The sequence below is a fragment of the Mixophyes fleayi genome, chromosome 12 (assembly GCF_038048845.1).
Source record: "Mixophyes fleayi isolate aMixFle1 chromosome 12, aMixFle1.hap1, whole genome shotgun sequence".
Classification (NCBI taxonomy): domain Eukaryota; kingdom Metazoa; phylum Chordata; class Amphibia; order Anura; family Limnodynastidae; genus Mixophyes; species Mixophyes fleayi.
Genome location: NC_134413.1, coordinates 31,530,491 through 31,548,745, shown reverse-complemented (window position 1 = coordinate 31,548,745; position 18,255 = coordinate 31,530,491). Strand labels below are relative to the sequence as shown.

Genomic DNA, 18,255 nt, shown 5'->3' with positions numbered 1-18,255 from the left:
CCTACACTGACAACACTGCCCCCCCTCCTACACTGACAACACAGCCCCCCTCCTACACTGACAACACAGCCCCCCTCCTACACTGATAACACAGCCCCCCCTCCTACACTGATAACACAGCCCCCCCTCCTACACTGACAACACAGCCCCCCCTCCTACACTGATAACACAGCCCCCCCTCCTACACTGACAACACAGCCCCCCCTCCTACACTGATAACACAGCCCCCCCTCCTACACTGACAACACTGCCCCTGCCCCCCCTCCTACACTGACAACACAGCCCCTGCCCCCCCTCCTACACTGACAACACAGCCCCTGCCCCCCCCCTCCTACACTGACAACACAGCCCCTGCCCCCCCCCTCCTACACTGACAACACAGCCCCTGCCCCCCCCCTCCTACACTGACAACACAGCCCCTGCCCCCCCCCCTCCTACACTGACAACACAGCCCCTGCCCCCCCTCCTACACTGACAACACTGCCCCCCCTCCTACACTGACAACACTGCCCCCCCTCCTACACTGACAACACTGCCCCCCCTCCTACACTGACAACACAGCCCCTGCCCCCCCTCCTTCACTGACAACACTGCCCCCCCTCCTACACTGACAACACTGCCCCCCCTCCTACACTGACAACACTGCCCCCCCTCCTACACTGACAACACTGCCCCCCCTCCTACACTGACAACACAGCCCCTGCCCCCCCTCCTACACTGACAACACAGCCCCTGCCCCCCCCTCCTACACTGACAACACAGCCCCTGCCCCCCCCTCCTACACTGACAACACAGCCCCTGCCCCCCCTCCTACACTGACAACACAGCCCCTGCCCCCCCTCCTACACTGACAACACAGCCCCTGCCCCCCCTCCTACACTGACAACACAGCCCCTGCCCCCCCCCCTCCTACACTGACAACACAGCCCCTGCCCCCCCCCTCCTACACTGACAACACAGCCCCTGCCGCCCCCCCTCCTACACTGACAACACAGCCCCTGTATACTGTACAGAATGGGGCCTTGCAGTAACACTCAGACACACGGACGAACCTCGAACAGCTCCGCTGTGGTGGCCATGTCGCTGTGTGACCGCGGCGATTAGATCCCGGACAGGCTCAGGCTCCCTCACTCCGCAGAACACCGAGCGCCATGTAGTTCCCGGGCGGGGATCAGAGCGCAGCCATTCTCACCGGAAGTGAACGAGTGACAGGGACAGGAAGCGGCGTGCGCACAGCTGCTGACCTCTGACACTCGGGTGTGGGAAGTAGGAAGTGGTATCACCCCAGCAGGACTCAGAAGTGTGACTATCCTGGGTGAGGGTCAGCCGGGGATCTCCCGTTATTATCTAACTGTCTCTGAGACTTAGACAATCTGTGGATCTCTAGGTTTTGTGGAACTACAGGTCCCATCATGCCCTCATTGTATATGGCGATCAGGGATATGCTGTGACCTGTGGTCCACCAACCATAGGACTGAAACAAGTTAGTTACCTATAGATCAATAAGTAGATATTAAAAATGTAATTTTATTTTGAGTCCTGATATATTTACTCCTAATATGTATATGATTATATTGATATTAATGTTTTTAATCACAATTACTATTACTTTCTATAATTGTGAGTATAACATTTGACTCTTTTCTAGTGGGATTTTAACAGTAGAAAACTATAGATTGCATTTAAGAGTTGCCTCTAATTATAAAACAGTGAAATACACAGCAGAAAAAAATAAAGTGATGCTGAGAATTGTATTAATATATACTTAAGATCCATCCAAAGTACCCAGTTGTGTTGGAATGAGAGAGATGTCATTTATTCCTCATTACTATTTTCTAAGTTGCAGTGCATTTCAATAAGCCAAATGTTCAAATTGCAGTGTATTTTAATTATGTGAAGAAGCTGCATTTTGTTGATTACAAATACAAAACATATCCCCCTTTACAGATTAATTTAGTCTAGTTATATTAGTGATAAACTTTAAATAATTTGTAACTGGGTGCAAAGTGCTTTAAATATTATATGCATGATTTTGTGTCTAAATATCTATATTCAAGTACAAGCACATTTTTATACTTGTAGAATGCAAGGTGCTTATGTATTTTTTGCTTTATCGTAGTCAGTAGTGAAACAACAAATGTGTTAAAATCATTGTTCTGTTATGTAGGCGAGTGTTATTCATGCAAAATAATGCCTGTTCGTGGACTCTGGATCCTAAGTCACCGACCTGGGGAGTGTGGAGAAGTAAAATTCTCAAGGTAATAATGTTCCGTAATATTTTGTTTACATATACTTGCACATGACTTAGTTTTGTACATGCTCTTTACGTCTCTCAGTCAGTAGAACTTATTTACTAAGCGTACTGGATGTGCACTACTAAAGCTAGGTACACACTACACTATTTTCGTCCAATAATCGGCTCAAACAGCCGACAAATGACCGCTCGTTCAAAAGTCGGGTCAGTGTGTGTAGTGACACGATGGTCGAAAGTCTGTTCAAATGGACGTTTGTCGCCTCATTTGGTTGGTCGTACCGTTTAATATTTTCGTTCCAATCTTGTTTCCGTTGTGTAGTGTGTATAAACTTCCGACCGATCCACAACAGTTAGTACGAAATTACAGTCATTGCTCACGACAACATGGCTGTAATTGTTGCTAAAGGGACGTCCGCTCTTCCCTTTATCGTCCTAAACAAGGCTAGTGTGTATGCAGTCCATGGACCGAGCGATCGGAACATCGATCGCATGTAAAATCGCTCGGCATAAAAAGTTGGTCGAAATTTCTGTAGTGTGTACCCAGCTTTAGCTCCTTGCTTTTACTCTGGCACACTTATATAGTCTGTCCCAAACATACACATCAAGGTACACACCTTCTTTCCTCTCTAGGGAGACTCATCTATAAGATAAAGGTGATTCTTAGTGTGCAGAGAGGCAGAACAATCTGAAACCGTCATTAAATTAGATTCATTTATGTCTTCAGTTAATTATTCAATTGAGGGAAGATGTCTTTTGTGTGTGTGTGAAGTTTTCTTTTACCTTGGGTAAATTGCACCCAGAAATGCTCTTCCTCGCTGTAGTAAAATTCACTAAGATGCACAAAGTAGTTTGACACATAGGAAAACTGTGCTAAGTAGTCTGGTCATGGAGGTATAACATACACCCATTCATAGGTGGGTTAAAGGTGATCAAAATGGAAACATCAATATTGGCCTGCAGTGTGCTGTAAATGATCATCTCTCCACTCACATTAATATAGCACCACCAGAAATCCTAGTTTAAATGATGTTTCAGCTGTAGTAAAGCATTCCCTTACAGAAAAAATACCAACAAACTTCATATAAAGTGATTATGGTAAATCAGATCAGCTTATGGACTTCATCAGCAATATGTGTGGTCATCTGCCAGCCCAGAAGTGTTAGGAGGCTAGAGCATCCGGTCTCGACACAATGTCTGTATGGCCACATCTGTGCAAGTTGGCCAAACAAGTGTGTTGCTGAATAATTTACAGATTAGGTCGGTGCTGATCGGCTAGTTTACAATTTAGTGGAGAGCTGTCCATTTGTAGTTTATTGGAATAAATATATATTTTTTGCATTTAGATTGTATAGTGTGTGGCAGGATTAGCTTTAAAGGTAACCTTTGTTCAATGGCACAGTGTCTGGGTGCAACATATGGATCTTTACCTGGTAAACTCAGATTTTTGAACATACATTAGTTTTTATTAGCTTCATGAACACAGGTAAACGGATTGAAATAAAACAAGAGAACAACAGTCCTTCTCTAGGGGAAAAAGACCACCTTTATATTTCCAAGTTATCCGACTTCTGGGCCTCTCTTTTGCTCACTTTCTCTCACTCTTTTTTTTCTCTCCCCATTCTCTCTTTCTCTTTGTCTCTCCCCATTTCTCTCTCTCTTTCTCATTGTCTGTCCCCAATTCTCTCTCTCTTGTCCGTCTCCATGTGGGTCTGTGTTTCTGCTTACCTGCTTCTAGCAGAACACATCATGTTGAGCTGCAGATGGGTGTGTTATTACACCTTCTCAATCCTATTGGGGGGATTCCAAAACTCCAGAGCTCAACCAAGGTGCAAACTAGCACAGCATAACCTGCATCCACTCAAGTTATATTTTCTTTTTATTACATGCTGCAGTCAATATGGTTTTATTTTTTTCATTTCTTCCTTTAATTTTTACTTCTGCTTTTATTGCATGTTGTGTTCATTTTTAATGTTTTCAACTATCATATGGCCAAAACCTGAATGAAATTGTTCATGGCCCGTTTACTGGACCCCAGGTTCTCCATAATTTTATCTTTATACAACATTTATAACTGTTTGCTTGCTTTGTGATACCTGCAACCTTGACATTTTCAACAACACATTGCTGCACCGGATGAGCAATTAATCTTTTTTCTGTACAAGCATTTCATCAGAGAAAATAAAACATCACCACAATATAATTTCACTAATGAGATATAAAAGACATCGAGTAGAACAAGAGGCCTTGCATTGAAGCTTGAAGTGGGTAAACTAAGTGAATACATTTTTAGCAGAAGTAGTCTGAATCTGTAATTCTCTAATTAAATCAGTTTAGAATAATTTTAAAGCTATACTAAAAATGTAATCAGAGCAAACATAAGTAACTGGGAAACTTTTTTATCTGCTGTGGAAAACAAAACTCAAATAAATTGACATTGCAAATGGTTTTTAACCAGAAAGTTAAAGTTCACCTTTCACCTATCACAGTGGATGCATGCAATTAGAGGGCTGTACCAGTACATAGCTTATCAATTTTATATAAACCAATGATATCACCAGGAAACTACTTTACTTGTACTGATGAGATACTGGCTTCAAGTGACTTGATAGGTTAAATTGTTATGAATGTTAGTTCAGCCCAAAAAGTATTTGCCTCCTCTGTTTGAAGGTGATAGGTCAGGTTACTGAAAGATCTCAGAATTGGTAGATACTCCCCATACCTGTACCTGTTGCTTATTCCAGTCGGGTTTAGTTTAACAATAAGCCGTGTCTATTATAAGATTATCAGTCAAGTTAATTGGACAGCTGCAACAAGTTCATTGGACTGTGCTTTCATTTTTGGATACCCATAATTTATCATAGTTTATTATTTAATGCTGTATTTTGGTATCTTGCAGACATTACCCTACCGTAGAAAAACGAGCCAAGGCCTTTAACAGGTCAAGCTATGTGAATGTTCCTGACGATGGAGACCTCATAAAAGCTTTACTCCATGAACTGGGATTGACGGAAGAGAATAAAAAGTTTGTGGAGTACAGAGATAATTGTTCCAGGATCAATAAAACCAATGTGCACTCCTTGACCGTTTCTGAAGGCAAGCTCTGGCCTGTCCTTGCCATTCAAAATTCTGACTTTATCTATGTGTGTGTTCCACTAGTGGAGCAGTCACTGAATCCTGCTCCACCGTTGATAAATATAAACAGCATCTCTGAAGCATTTTCCCTTTTATCCGGAATGATGCTGTTTGTTAATTCTGGACACAACACAGAGGCAGACATTTCATCCAAACTCGCACAGCTTCCTTTTCTGATAACTCAGGCTTGCCCGCTTGGCTCGCCCGTAAACACAGACTTGCTTGCACTGCCTGATAATGTAAGCAGCACCTCATTGAGCCAAGGTTATAAATCTCCAGCATGGAGGACCAGCAAACAGAAGGGTAAAGCTCAGATTGAAGTTTACATCACAGAGAAAGTCAATTCCACTCAGTATGACAGGGGTGATGACAGTGACATGTGGCAGGTATATGGGACAGTCTCCTGCAAGGTGAGTGTATATTTTATGTCTAGCAATTTTAAGGGGCTTCTCGTGTGCCCAGTTGTCTGCTGGCAATCATTCAGTTTTTTAATGGGTTTTGCCATCCAAATTTTTCTCCTCACTGTTTCCCCATAATTAATAACTTCAATTAGCTTTTCCCCTTCTTTGGTGTCTCTGTCATCCTTCCATGTCAGATTTGGAGAAAATAAAAATGATTTTAATTCTAAAACAGCCCAGTTCTACCCACTATGTTTAATACTTCTTTCCGTTGTCTTAAGGTCTTAAGCTGGTCATACAAACTGTGATATTGCAGCAGAAATTTTTAATTTGCGGATGTGCAATGTGTGTGGCCCTAAAATTACTTTGATGCCCGACAATAATCCTATAGAAATAGGATCAATACTAGACATGGTGGGAAATGTGATTGGAAGATGACCACTTTCAGCCTGTGTGTACAGCAATCTTTCAACAGGCTACAATGAAGCCTGAAATGATCCTGCCGCTCTGCCCAAGTGCTGAATGGCTGTATCTTCTATGTGTGTGTGGCCAAATTGTATGAAGATCCTATGGCACGACTCACAGTGATATATATCAGTCAGCAGTTTGACAGTTTTCTACCAAATAGTCCAGGCATTGCTTGCACTATTAGTTTAAAACGTAAGATATTCAGAGCGATCATGTTCTTATAGAGAATACCAGATAATGCAGTTGGACTGTGACTGCAGTTTTTAAGTGTGCGCGGTAAGCTGTCTATGCTTAATGGGCCTAAGTCATTAAGGAAAGTGTGTGGGGGGGGGAGTAAATGTTCTCCAGGACAAACTATATTACAATGCAAGGGGTGCAAATTAGTTTTTGTTCTTTTTGCACATATGTTAAATAGTGGCTGTTTTTTCATGTAGCACACAAATATTGGATAGCTTTATTTTTACACTGAAATTTAAAGTTGATCTGGGATATGCCCTACCCCAGCTATAAATTTTCCCCACATTTTAAATTTACCTCCCCCTCCAATGGAACATGGTTTTGCCCAGGTGCCAAGTTACTCCTTCTCTATGCTTTGCTCTCCTTAATGACTCAAACGTATTGAGTTCTTCGTAATTGCGTTATTCAGCCCGACCACTGAATGGTGGAATTTGACCATGTGTGACCAGATTGGACATGGGTACATCATTCGGCATTCGAGCTGACCAACTGGATCTCCAAGTGTATGGGCAGATTTAGAAAAACAGTTGGATCTTGACTGGCTGTAGCTTAGTCATTTCCATCCCCTTTTACTGGTGTGGTCTTTCTCTGAATGGTATTCCTGAGCACTCTGCACTAGGTCTGGACATACAAGACAGCTCTTATAGTAGGACAGTTCCATATGAATAATCCTGGTCTATTGCAGCAGCTTCCCAATAAGCATTGATTCATTTTCATTTTGAACATTTGCTGCTCAGGTCCAGGAGAAAATAACTGTAGGCTACATGCTATGTGTACAGGGACATTTATGTCTACAGAAGGTTGGGTTGCACATAGTAACCAACCAGGGATTTGTTCTAACGGCCAGTAATGCTTATCCTTTGACTGCATCTACTAACATGCCTGATAATAACTCAATCAATTCTGATTGGTTGATATACACAGCACCAACTTTTCTGCACAGTTACACGTGGAACAGTTTTTGGAAATACTCCCAATATGTCTGTCATTAAAATCTTATTTAATAAGTGTGTTTGCTCTATCTTGGCATTGTAAATACTTTAATTTATGGTGTTGTTTGGTAATCAGCATATTGGCTTTACAGTAAGTGTTGTATGTGTTATTTACATCCACTTGTAAAGCTTTTTATCCATAAACAAAAGTGGATTTAATTTCCCTGTGTTTATGCCATACCTAATGGACTATCAAGAATGAAATAAAGGCAGCACACAGTAGTGAAATTGTGTTTCTTATTACTGACTGATCTGCTTGTGCTGCGTACCACAGTATAAGTGTAGGCCCTGTTTTCCTAGTGGGTGGTGTAGGGTTTGTCCTTAAAACAACACTTACCGCTGGAACACTGTTGGTGCCCCTGTACATGCATGCTAAATAACGGCAACGTTCATGTAGAGTAGCTGCAGGAGGGTACAGTTACTAGTTAAAATAAAGTGCCAGATGAGTATAAGAAAGGTTGAACTTTATTTACATCTTCTAATTTTCACTCCTGATTAACTTTAAACAGTGCTTTTACTTGACACAAGAGCTGACATTCTTGCATAGTGTGACTGTCACTTCTCTGCCCCTTCACACTTGCAGTTAGCCCAGCTTACACTCTCACTGGGTACTGGTTCACCTCCTTTCACCCTCAGATACACTCAGGACATTGGCGAGTGCAGTCTTGGACCTCATGGGTTACACCACTCAACTCAGTCAGGGCAGGGCAAAAGCCTCCCACTCTGGCGGTACTCTGACACTCACATTCCCTACTTTATGTGGCACTACTGGCTTCTCTCCCTCTGCCTTACAGAGAATGCTTTTTAGAGTCGAAAGGGTGCAATACTCAAACTAGCATCACTTGAAACGTAGCCTCCCATTCTCTCCTTTCCTAGCCAGGGTTACTGGGTTTATTCAGGCCCATGACGGCAGCAGAAATGCTCACAAGGGGGGTGACACTCCAGTACAACTAAGGAGCGTTACATATATATGTTTTGTTTTTTAAATCGTTGCTAAATGTTTTATTGAATCTAGTTTGTGTATCCGTGTCAGAATGTCACAGCAGGGTGAAGTATTGGTTGACAAGTCCATATATTCTATAATCAACAGCTTACTTGCAATGAGGAACCATATCTTTTTATATTAACTGTTAAATGTATGTGTGATTTTGTTCTGTGTGGCCTACAGTAAAGGTATGGAGAATTGTTTACAGCTGTCATAACAGTGACACGTTTCATCTTTTTAATTTGTATAATATGAGACATTTTAGTGATAGGTCAGAATTATTGTGGCGGCACTATTCCACAAGGGTTAACATCGCTGCTTTGGGCAGCGCTATCCCTGTATGTGGAGTTTGTGTTAATTGGCTCTGGGGTGTGTGGTTATATGCCCGTGGTAGGAAAATTAGGGTATAAGCTCCAATGGGGCAGGAGCTGATGAGCCGCCTTAAAAGATTTTAATAATACAGCGCTGTGGAATATGGTGCCACTATAAAAGGATAATAGTTATAATTAGAAATACAATGTGGTTATATTTAGATTAGTAACATGGGTATGGCCATTGAAGATGCATTATTCAAAGTTTAAAACTCCAGTCAAAACAGACGCCCCCCTAAAGAAGCCTGTCCAAGTGGTAGAAGGTTCTTCGTCCTGGTCATTGTCCCTTATCTCACAATCGCTGCTGAAACCTGACTATCATATTTTTTTTTCTGAACCCTGCGAAGGATGAATAAATAGATCAATAGGGAAGAATGCGAACGGTTCTGATTGGGGAAGTATGCTTTGATAGCGACACAATGATCAATTCAGGTGCTACTTACTTCTCCCGTGTCTGTGGGTTTCAGAAGACAGGAGAGCCTGCAGTGGTTTCAGCTGCAATTTTTAATGAATCTCACCAAACCTTTACTCAGACGGGTAGAAGGGGAGATTATTTATGTAGACAGATAGGTGAATGTAGCGGTTCTGTCACAGGAGTGTGCAGGGTGGCAATGGGGGTTTTATTTATGTAATAATACTTATTATTATTATTAGTTTTTGGTGCATGTCCTACAATAATGTTGCGTGTTTAAGATGCATACAACTCTATCTCCCCTCCGCAACCTTCCCTCCTCTTTGTCCCCTCCCTCAACCAATAAGAAGCAGACGGATTGCATATTTCCCATTCCCCATCCTGATGACAGACCTGTTTATTGTTTTACATGTTCAGTTTAACCTAGTCCTTTTTTAGTGATCTCTAGAAAAAGGGGGGAAAAAACTTCATGAAAGCCATTTATAATATGTCTCAATCGAGCAACTCATTTCTGCAAAATGCCAGTAAGATCATCCCTCTCCAGTATGTATTATTATGTATAATGACTGGACCTTACTGTAAACAAATTTTTACAAACCTTGGTAATGACTTTTACATGATGTCAGTACGTACAGTAGAACCTCAATTATCTATCTTAATGATAGTGATAAGCCTGATACTTGACTATCAAACTTCTTCCTATCATTAGCAAAATGTGTAAGAGATTTGTCCCTGGAACCTTCATTGATTCCCAAATGTGGAATTTCAATTAAGAGCCGACCTTAGGTTGTGATACGTGTCTACCTTGGGTCGGGCCTATATCCTCCCTACACTGTACATCACTCTGTACTCTTCTATACCATTGGAGATGCTCTTTGTGACTTTCAGATAATTGTTGCTTTAATTACTATTGCTTGTATGTTTATTAGTGGAAAAACATTGGAAGTTTATTTGACCTGATAGTGGAAGGTTCAGATTTGTGGTCATGTTAACCATACGTGGAGGGCTAGAGGATTGTACGGATCAGGTTTTTCAGCAGTCAGCAATGCTTGGGATTTGCATATATTTCTAACTATCCAAATCTGCATATACTATATATATGGGCTCTTCCAAATTCAGAACTACCTGATTGGATGTGAGCCTGTCTCATCACACTTTCTCCAGCTTACTACACTTTGATCACAGAATGCTCAATATTTTAAGACTGTGCAGTGTGTCATCATCATCACCATTTATTTATATAGCGCCACTAATTCCGCAGCGCTGTACAGAGAACTCACTCACATCAGTCCCTGCCCCATTGGAGCTTACAGTCTAAATTCTCTAACACACACACAGATAGAGAGACAGACTAGGGTCAATTTGATAGCAGCCAATTAAACTACTAGTATGTTTTTGGAGTGTGGGAGGAAACCGGAGCACCCAGAGGAAACCCAGGCAAACACGGGGAGAACATACAAACTCCACACAGATAAGACCATGGTCGGGAATTGAACTCATGACCCCAGAGCAGAAGTGCTAACCACTTAGCCACCGTGTGTCCCAGGTAGATGGCTGGAAAAGTCAATGTTCTACCTTTTTCTACATGGAATACTGCAATCCCTTACATAAAAAAAAATATATTATAAATAAAAAATGTCAATACTTTCGCTTTAACTACTTAGCCCAAATTTCCTTATCATTGCTTTTATACAGTTTTCATTTTGCACAGATGGTATCCATGGCTTTAGTATTTCAGGAGTCTCCAAGCATGAATTTGTTTTCTTCCAAAAAGGCTATACAGAGATGCTTGTAAATAACTGAACAGCTTAAATCAAAAGAAATGATGTCATTTTTCAGCCTGCTCCTAGTGCTGCCAGGAATCTTTAGCAGTAGCCTGTTTACACAGTTTGCTCATAGCAGATATTTATTAGCCGCATTCAGAGAACGGTGCAGTGGGCTGAAGCTGGTGAAGGGCAGGCGTATGTTTATGCAGGTGGCGGTCAATGAACATAGTAGGAGTCATTTCAGCTCTTCTCCTGCCGCTTGCTCCTTTGTTTATCTTTGTGCGAGCAACATTAACTCCAAGGGTCCAACTTATTCAGCGCTACCTAAAATAATGACTCTTTGATTGCAGTCAACCTAAAGTGGCTCAAGGACTTATTAGCATCTACGGACCTATGTAAATCATTATTATTATTTTTTATTATGCAAAAGGTACATTTGATTGATTTAATGCACAAATACCACAGGGGGGCCATTGGCAGCTTGTGCTGAGTAAGTGGACATGTGGATTAAAAGCCTTGGTTTGAGCATTTAAACAGATCTAATTAACGTCATCATTTTTCCTTTCCTTTTCCAAAGTGTAATTTGGAAACAATCAGCCAAAATGTAATAGTTGGCTTGAATCTTCCTGCGAATGGCTCACCCCTTCAGGATATCCTGGTCCACCCCTGTGTGACGTCCATTGACTCTTCCATGCTTATCTCAAGCAGCGTGGCTTTGACAGATGATTCTGCTTTCAACGGGCCGTACAAATTTCCATTCATCCCTCCTTATGATTCCTTCCAATTGTGTTACTACACGTCGCAGGTAAATAATGAATCAGGAAGCCTGATTTATACCACAATGTGTATTGTATAGGATAGTTGCACCAAAAATAAAACATTTATTTGAACACAGAAGGTATGGACTTACTCTATAAAAAATAGTTCCATGCACATTGACTTATCATAATGTAGCAAAAAAATGTTCTATCCATAACACACGCTTATTTCCCCTTTTAATTGCAGGTACCAGTGCCACCAATTTTGGGTTTTTACCAGCTGACAGAAGATGGGCATCAGGTACAGATATCTGTTAAACTGAAGCTTCATGAGAGTGTGAAGAATGGATTTGATTACTGTGAAGCTCATATACCTTTCTTCAACAAGTAAGATATATTTGTCTATATAAAGTAAATAACATATATATATATATATATATATATATATATATATATCTCAAAAACAGACATAGATCCTCTGCACTCACCATGTACAGACTGGGGTGCAAGAGGGGGTTGCCCACATTGTATAGACAAGAAAACAGGGATACTCTGCACTCTCCAAACACATAATTAATGCTGTACCAAGTACTGTTCTATATTAAAAACAGGGAATGTTCGTTCCACATATTGCAATATATGTTAAGCTGACCAACTCACGCCAAAGTCTTCCCATTCTGGTCAGTCCTAACATGATCAAATGCTATGCTATTTTGTCTGGGCTTAAGGCTTACCTGCACACAGCTTTTAAAGGCAAGTCTTTCCCAAGCACTAGCAGCCATGGGAGACCTGGGACTCACCTGACACAAGTTGGAATTAATTAATGTAAAGAATGGGGTGCAAGAGTCATGGGACTTACATTGTATAAACAAAAACAGACATAGGTCCTCTGCACTCACCATGTACAGACTGGGGTGCAATGTATAATGTTGCTTTACCAATGCATCTAAGATATGCTAATTCCTTATTTATGTCATTCACTGCATCACATTACCACTGCTGTTACACTTTACCCCCCAGTATGCTCCCAGTATACTCTTACTAAGTACATTCTCGCTTGTTCAACTTTATTTGTGTGTTTCCTTTTTTGTTATTAATAATACTTGCAGTACATGGAAGACAGTGGAAGGTATCAAAGGAAAATGCAGATAAATTATCTACAAAAAATACCTCTGTATCAGCGCAGTATTTTTTGTAAATCAAACATTTTTATTAAAAAAAAAAAAACAATTCCGATAGACATACGAAAAAACATTGTACCCGCTCTACTCGGTAAAACTTTCAGTGCAATATTTAATAAATAATAATAATTTGGCTGGTTCAGATTTTTTCAGAATCCTCCCTTGTACTGACTGTTATTTCTTCTCTTAAATTGTACTATTACACAGTCACTGTATAAATTCAGTAGAATAAGTTTTCCCATATGTTACCATCAGAATCCATTAAGTATATATACCACTGCAATGGAGAATAAAGATTTAATTTTAATGTATGCATCATAAACGAACTTTACACTGTGGTCTTTCTGCAAGTGCAGTCATTTTACCATAAGATAATCTATTTTACTTACAGTGAAGGCTGATATTATGAAACCAAAAGTGGGCAGTACACTATGATTGGATTAACCAATCAGTCACAAATATGAATTCTAAACCGGTTGGTTTGTTTACTGGTATTATTCTCTAAGGCTGGCTCTTGTAATTGTCTCTCGTTGGTTGTCTAACTTTTACTAGACCGATCAAAGCTGATTGGTTGTTATGAGTTAATGCAAAATCCCCCAATAATGTATTGTTAGTAAATGACCATAATTGGTGCTAATTCTTGGTCTATGTGTCTCTAACTGCTTTTGAATACTTATTAAATTGTACGTCCAAAGGTTCTTACAACCGTGGTTCAGTATCACCAACCATTCATCCTGTGTTGTGCCACTCCTTCCTCTTTACGTTGTGATCTCTTAACTCTCAGAATAAATTATAAAATATAAATAAATAATACTATTAACTTACAAGAATATTTTTACTTCTCTTTCCACTTACATTTTAACTGTATTATGTTGCCTAGTTCTCCTATCCAACCCATACATTCTTCCTATGTCCTATCTGTTCTTATTACCTCCTATAATGCACACCTTCACTACAGCATAAGTGATTTATATACGCCGTTATCAGTCATCCAGGAAGTGATGATGACTATTTCTGCACCTGTAGACATATTCCATTTAGCGATATAAATACACTGGACCTGATTCATTAATAAAAGTACTCTTTTTTTTTTTACTTACATTTTCTCCTGGACAAGACCAGGTTACAATGCAATGGGTGCATATTAGTTTATTATTTTGCAGATAAGAAAAATACTGGCTTTTTTTCCTAGATCAACTTTAAATTTCAGTGTACAAAGAAGCTATCGAGTATTTTTGTGCTACAAGAAAAAACAGCCAGTATTTTTGTTATGTGCAAAATAATACATTAATTTGCACCCCTTGCATAGCTAAATGGTTTTGTTCAGAAATCTTAAATAACAAAACTTACTCATTGGGCTAGATTTACTAAGCTGCGGGTTTGAAAAAATGGGGATGTTGCCTGTAGCAATTAATCAGATTCTAGCTATCATTTTGTAGAAGGTACTAAATAAATGAAAGCTAGAATCTGATTGGTTGCTATAGGCAACATCACCACTTTTTCAAACCCGCAGTTTAGTAAATCTAGCCCATTGTCTTGCTTAACTTTCTTTAATGAATCAGGCCCAGTGGCTCTGATCAGGAGCGTTCACAAGCTAGAGGAATAGGTGGCACATAACGCTTTGTTAAGTTTGAGATGTGGTCCACACAAAGGATGATGGGGAGAAAATGTGACTTACAAAGGATAGGGTGGAGGACTGAGACCAGTTAAGGTTTTGAGAGACTCAAAAGGAATAAGCTCATGTGCTGCTCACCTACTCTAATCTCCATAATGTATCATTATTATTTTGCATTCCAGAGGTCAGATAAAGCATTTTGAATACAAAGTCAGTCACGGGCAGCTTGAATTATCAAGAGAAAAGAGTCTTGTCGTTTGGGTGATAGGTAAGTATTGATGTTTGTAATAAATAATAAAAACCGTAAGCTTTTGTGTGACAGTTTTTCAAAAAACATACAGCAGCAGCACAGGCTGATTCCTTTGTCGTGCAGAATATATCCACAGCTGGGAAACAAGTGGTGCTGAGTTTCAGCAGATTCTAACAAAGCAATATGATGATATGCTTGGTGTTTAGTCCTGCCTTCATACATTGAAATTTTGTTGTAGTTTTATTTCAGCTGTTTTTATAGCAATGGTAGGAGACTAATAAATGGTAAACAAGTGAACTAATCTATACAAGGAGTAGCTACTAGATAAGGTAAAGGATAGTTGGATAGGGTCCCTGTTCACTGAGATTATGCTGCCCTAGGGGTACTTTATAGGCACAAGTCTGTTAGTGATCTGAGTTAAGGTTTATGGACTTGCAAAATTGTGTTTTGTTTATGAAATTATCATTTCCAGGACAGAAGTTTCCAAAATCTTTGGAAATTTCTCTTTCGGGAACTGTGACTTTCAGCTCAGAACAACACCCCAAAGACCCTGTGGACCCAATTTGTGTTGGGCATACAGCTTATGTTAAAGTAAGTGATATCTTTATTATTCATTCTTTTTACACATGATATTCCCCATAAGATACATTGATATAAGCAACACTTACTTAGAATTATTTCATTATGCATTGCATAGCTATGGCTGTATCTCAGAATAAATAAAACAAATATGACACTTACCTGCAGAACAACACTCCCCACCCTGAAATATAAGGAAATTACAAGTCACTGAACAACAGTGATTTACTGTATGCTACTATACAGGTTTAAGGACTTCAAACATACATATATATATATATATATATATATATATATATATATATATATATATATATATATATATATATATATATGCACTCAATTCACAATAAGTAAATCAAAGCTTAAAAGGCTGCTATAGTCCGTAATTCAAAAAACAGGATCCATAGTTGTTCAACAAGCGAACAGACCAGCAATAAGAAAAATACAAAATGTAATAGAAAAAAGTAGAAAGGTACATCACAGTAGTATGCCCCCTGCTGGTCTGTTCGTTTGTTGATCAACTATGGATTATATACATATATATGAGAGAGAGGGGGACAGATAGATAGATATATATATATATATATATATATATATATATATATATGTGTGTAAAATATGTGGTGCATTGTTCCTTATAATATTTGAGTATTAGTGTGTGTGTGTGTGTATATATATATATATATATATATATATATATATAAGTATAATATATTCGTATTCGTTTTCTACGTAAATTAAACATTTCAGTATTTTTATTACACTTTGTTCACCTATGCTTTTGTGCACTTGTTTTTGTTTCATTATGTATTTTGTTAAGGAGAGAACAGAAAGCTGCCGCACAGCTGTGTTTTGTGTCAGTGGCAGGCTGCTTGGGACAGGGACAAGGTGGTAATTATACTTGTTAGACTCACCCCTGGATGTATTATGAGCACTCAGTGCAGTGACTAAGATGATGAAAGAGAGAAAAGAAGCAATGAAGCTTTAGCTATTGCTTAAACACAGTAAGGGTGACTTACAAAATTGGAAAAATGCAATTTCTGAGTATGCCTATTTTTCAGCAGTGTGACTATGTGTCCACTCATTGCATTCATAGGTGCACACCTATATTTTCTTTTTAGGAGCTGCCCCTGGGAAAATCGGATGTGCCTAGTTTTGTACGATTGCAGACTGGAATGATGAAAAGTGTAAAAACATCTCATCAAAATTCATATTATTATGACTTTAGGATCATTACATGAAACTTCATTCAACTCTTCTCAACAGCAGATGCAAAAAGTTGCCCCAATCAGTAGTCCCCACATCTTGGTGCACAGGTTCATGCACATCCTGTAAAACAGATGCATTTGCAGTAAAATAGGTGCATGACATCAGAAAATGACACAGACACTGCAGGGGTACAGTTCTGCATGTTCGTACATGGCCTTTGTGTACGTATAAGTGTGAAATATATGGTTATGGTTGAGGTGTGTCCTAAAATGGACACCATAGTAAAATATATTGTTATTTTTTTTCTCCTCACTAGTCACCAAAGAGTAATATAATAATCAGCAGGCTACTGTCCACTTAAACAGCTATGTGTGTTCATTTTATGTCCCCAGCTGTTCTTTAGAATCCCTGACTACAGCCTCACTGGATGTTATACTGACCAGCATTCTGTCCAGGTCTTTTCATCAGCAAAGCACAAAACTGTAACAGGTAAGAGTCCTTTTATATTCACTTTAAATTACTCATTATTGTGTTAGATAGAAGGGTAGATCCTGGCAAAAACGAAAATGGGTTTAATTGACATTAAATTAAGTTAGTTCCTCCTTTACAGCAGAATGGGGATTTACTCCAGGGCCTGTCCCATATTTCGGAAGCCACCAATTTACCTTATTTTGGGGACATGTAGGAGAACTGTTCCACTGTTACCTGAACAAGGTGTTGGCTGATAACAACCATTCAGATTTTGATTGTCCTGGAGGGAGGGGGCTTAATTGGTGCATTTTCTGCTCCTGTTTAGGAACGCCCTGTGTCATCACATTTGTGTTTTTTCTTCCTTATATTACAGCTCGGGAACTCATCTCTGCCGACTACTATATATGGAACTCCAAGGCTCCAGCACCCATTGTATGCAGATCATTCTTTGATTAACTTCCACCATTGACTATATTGTACATGTAACCAATCAAAATAGTTGATCAATAAATTGCACTTTATCTTGTAAATATATTTACAATGTTACAGGTTCACTAGAACTAAAATGTTTTGTCATTACATTCAGTTAACACAGGAAGAAATTAATATCGAAGGACCAATAAACCCAAAATATAAGCAGGCTTTATATTAAAGAAGAGGGTCAGAGCAGTATTCTTCAGTAGACCTGTGCATTAACAAAGCTGCAAATCTTTGCAGCTTTATAATGTATAGTAGGTTAATTGACTGCTATTAAATTGACCTTAGTCTGTGTGTGTGTGTGTGTGTGTGTGTGTGTTGTGTGTGTGTATGTTAGGGAATTTAGACTGTAACCTACAATGGGGCAGGGACTGATGGGGGTGAGTTCTCTGTACAGCGCCCCGGAATTAGTGGTGCTATATAAATAGCCGATGATGAAATCTGTGGCCCTAGATTTCTAGTAATAGAAAAGGTGTACGTATAGGCAGATGCCGAATGCCACCACTTCCAAGCACATAAAAACCAGGTAATTTTGCTTGTTAAAGAGGCTCTGAGTCCACCACCAAACCAGGAATGTCCTTCTAAAAGCACAGTCATCAACCTTGAAGCTCCGTTTTTCTCCGCAACATCTAATGTCTACCAGTGTGTGCACACTTAGGTGCTAAGATATTTGGAGTTGCTGGAGTCCTCGTGGGCT

The 18,255-nt window shown here is 39.7% G+C and overlaps 2 protein-coding genes across 2 annotated transcripts in view; one reads left to right on the top strand and one right to left on the bottom strand.

Annotated features, from left to right (window-relative positions):
* The window catches only part of EXOC5 (exocyst complex component 5), a 41,123-nt gene extending 39,899 nt beyond the window's left edge, over positions 1-1,224 (bottom strand). The window contains exon 1 of the mRNA XM_075193595.1: positions 1,053-1,224. Coding sequence (XP_075049696.1) covers positions 1,053-1,079 — 27 coding nt within the window. The 5' untranslated portion in view covers positions 1,080-1,224. The remainder of the gene's footprint in view (positions 1-1,052) is intronic.
* AP5M1 (adaptor related protein complex 5 subunit mu 1) lies at positions 1,213-17,615 on the top strand. The gene is made up of 9 exons (XM_075193596.1): positions 1,213-1,315; positions 2,168-2,258; positions 5,151-5,796; positions 11,593-11,820; positions 12,021-12,160; positions 14,752-14,837; positions 15,292-15,410; positions 17,003-17,099; positions 17,455-17,615. The coding sequence occupies exons 2-9, from the start codon at positions 2,191-2,193 to the stop codon at positions 17,535-17,537; spliced, it is 1,467 nt and encodes a 488-aa protein (XP_075049697.1). The 5' UTR covers positions 1,213-1,315; positions 2,168-2,190; the 3' UTR covers positions 17,538-17,615.
* The last annotated feature ends 640 nt before the right edge of the window (positions 17,616-18,255 follow it).

Excerpts from the sequence above, each read along its gene's own strand:
- AP5M1 (XM_075193596.1), top strand. The coding sequence starts at position 2,191 with ATGCCTGTTCGTGGACTCTGGATCCTAAGTCACCGACCTGGGGAGTGT. Across the intron at positions 2,259-5,150 it reads GGAGAAGTAAAATTCTCAAG|ACATTACCCTACCGTAGAAA; the intron begins GTAATAATGTTC and ends GGTATCTTGCAG. Across the intron at positions 17,100-17,454 it reads AAAGCACAAAACTGTAACAG|CTCGGGAACTCATCTCTGCC; the intron begins GTAAGAGTCCTT and ends CTTATATTACAG.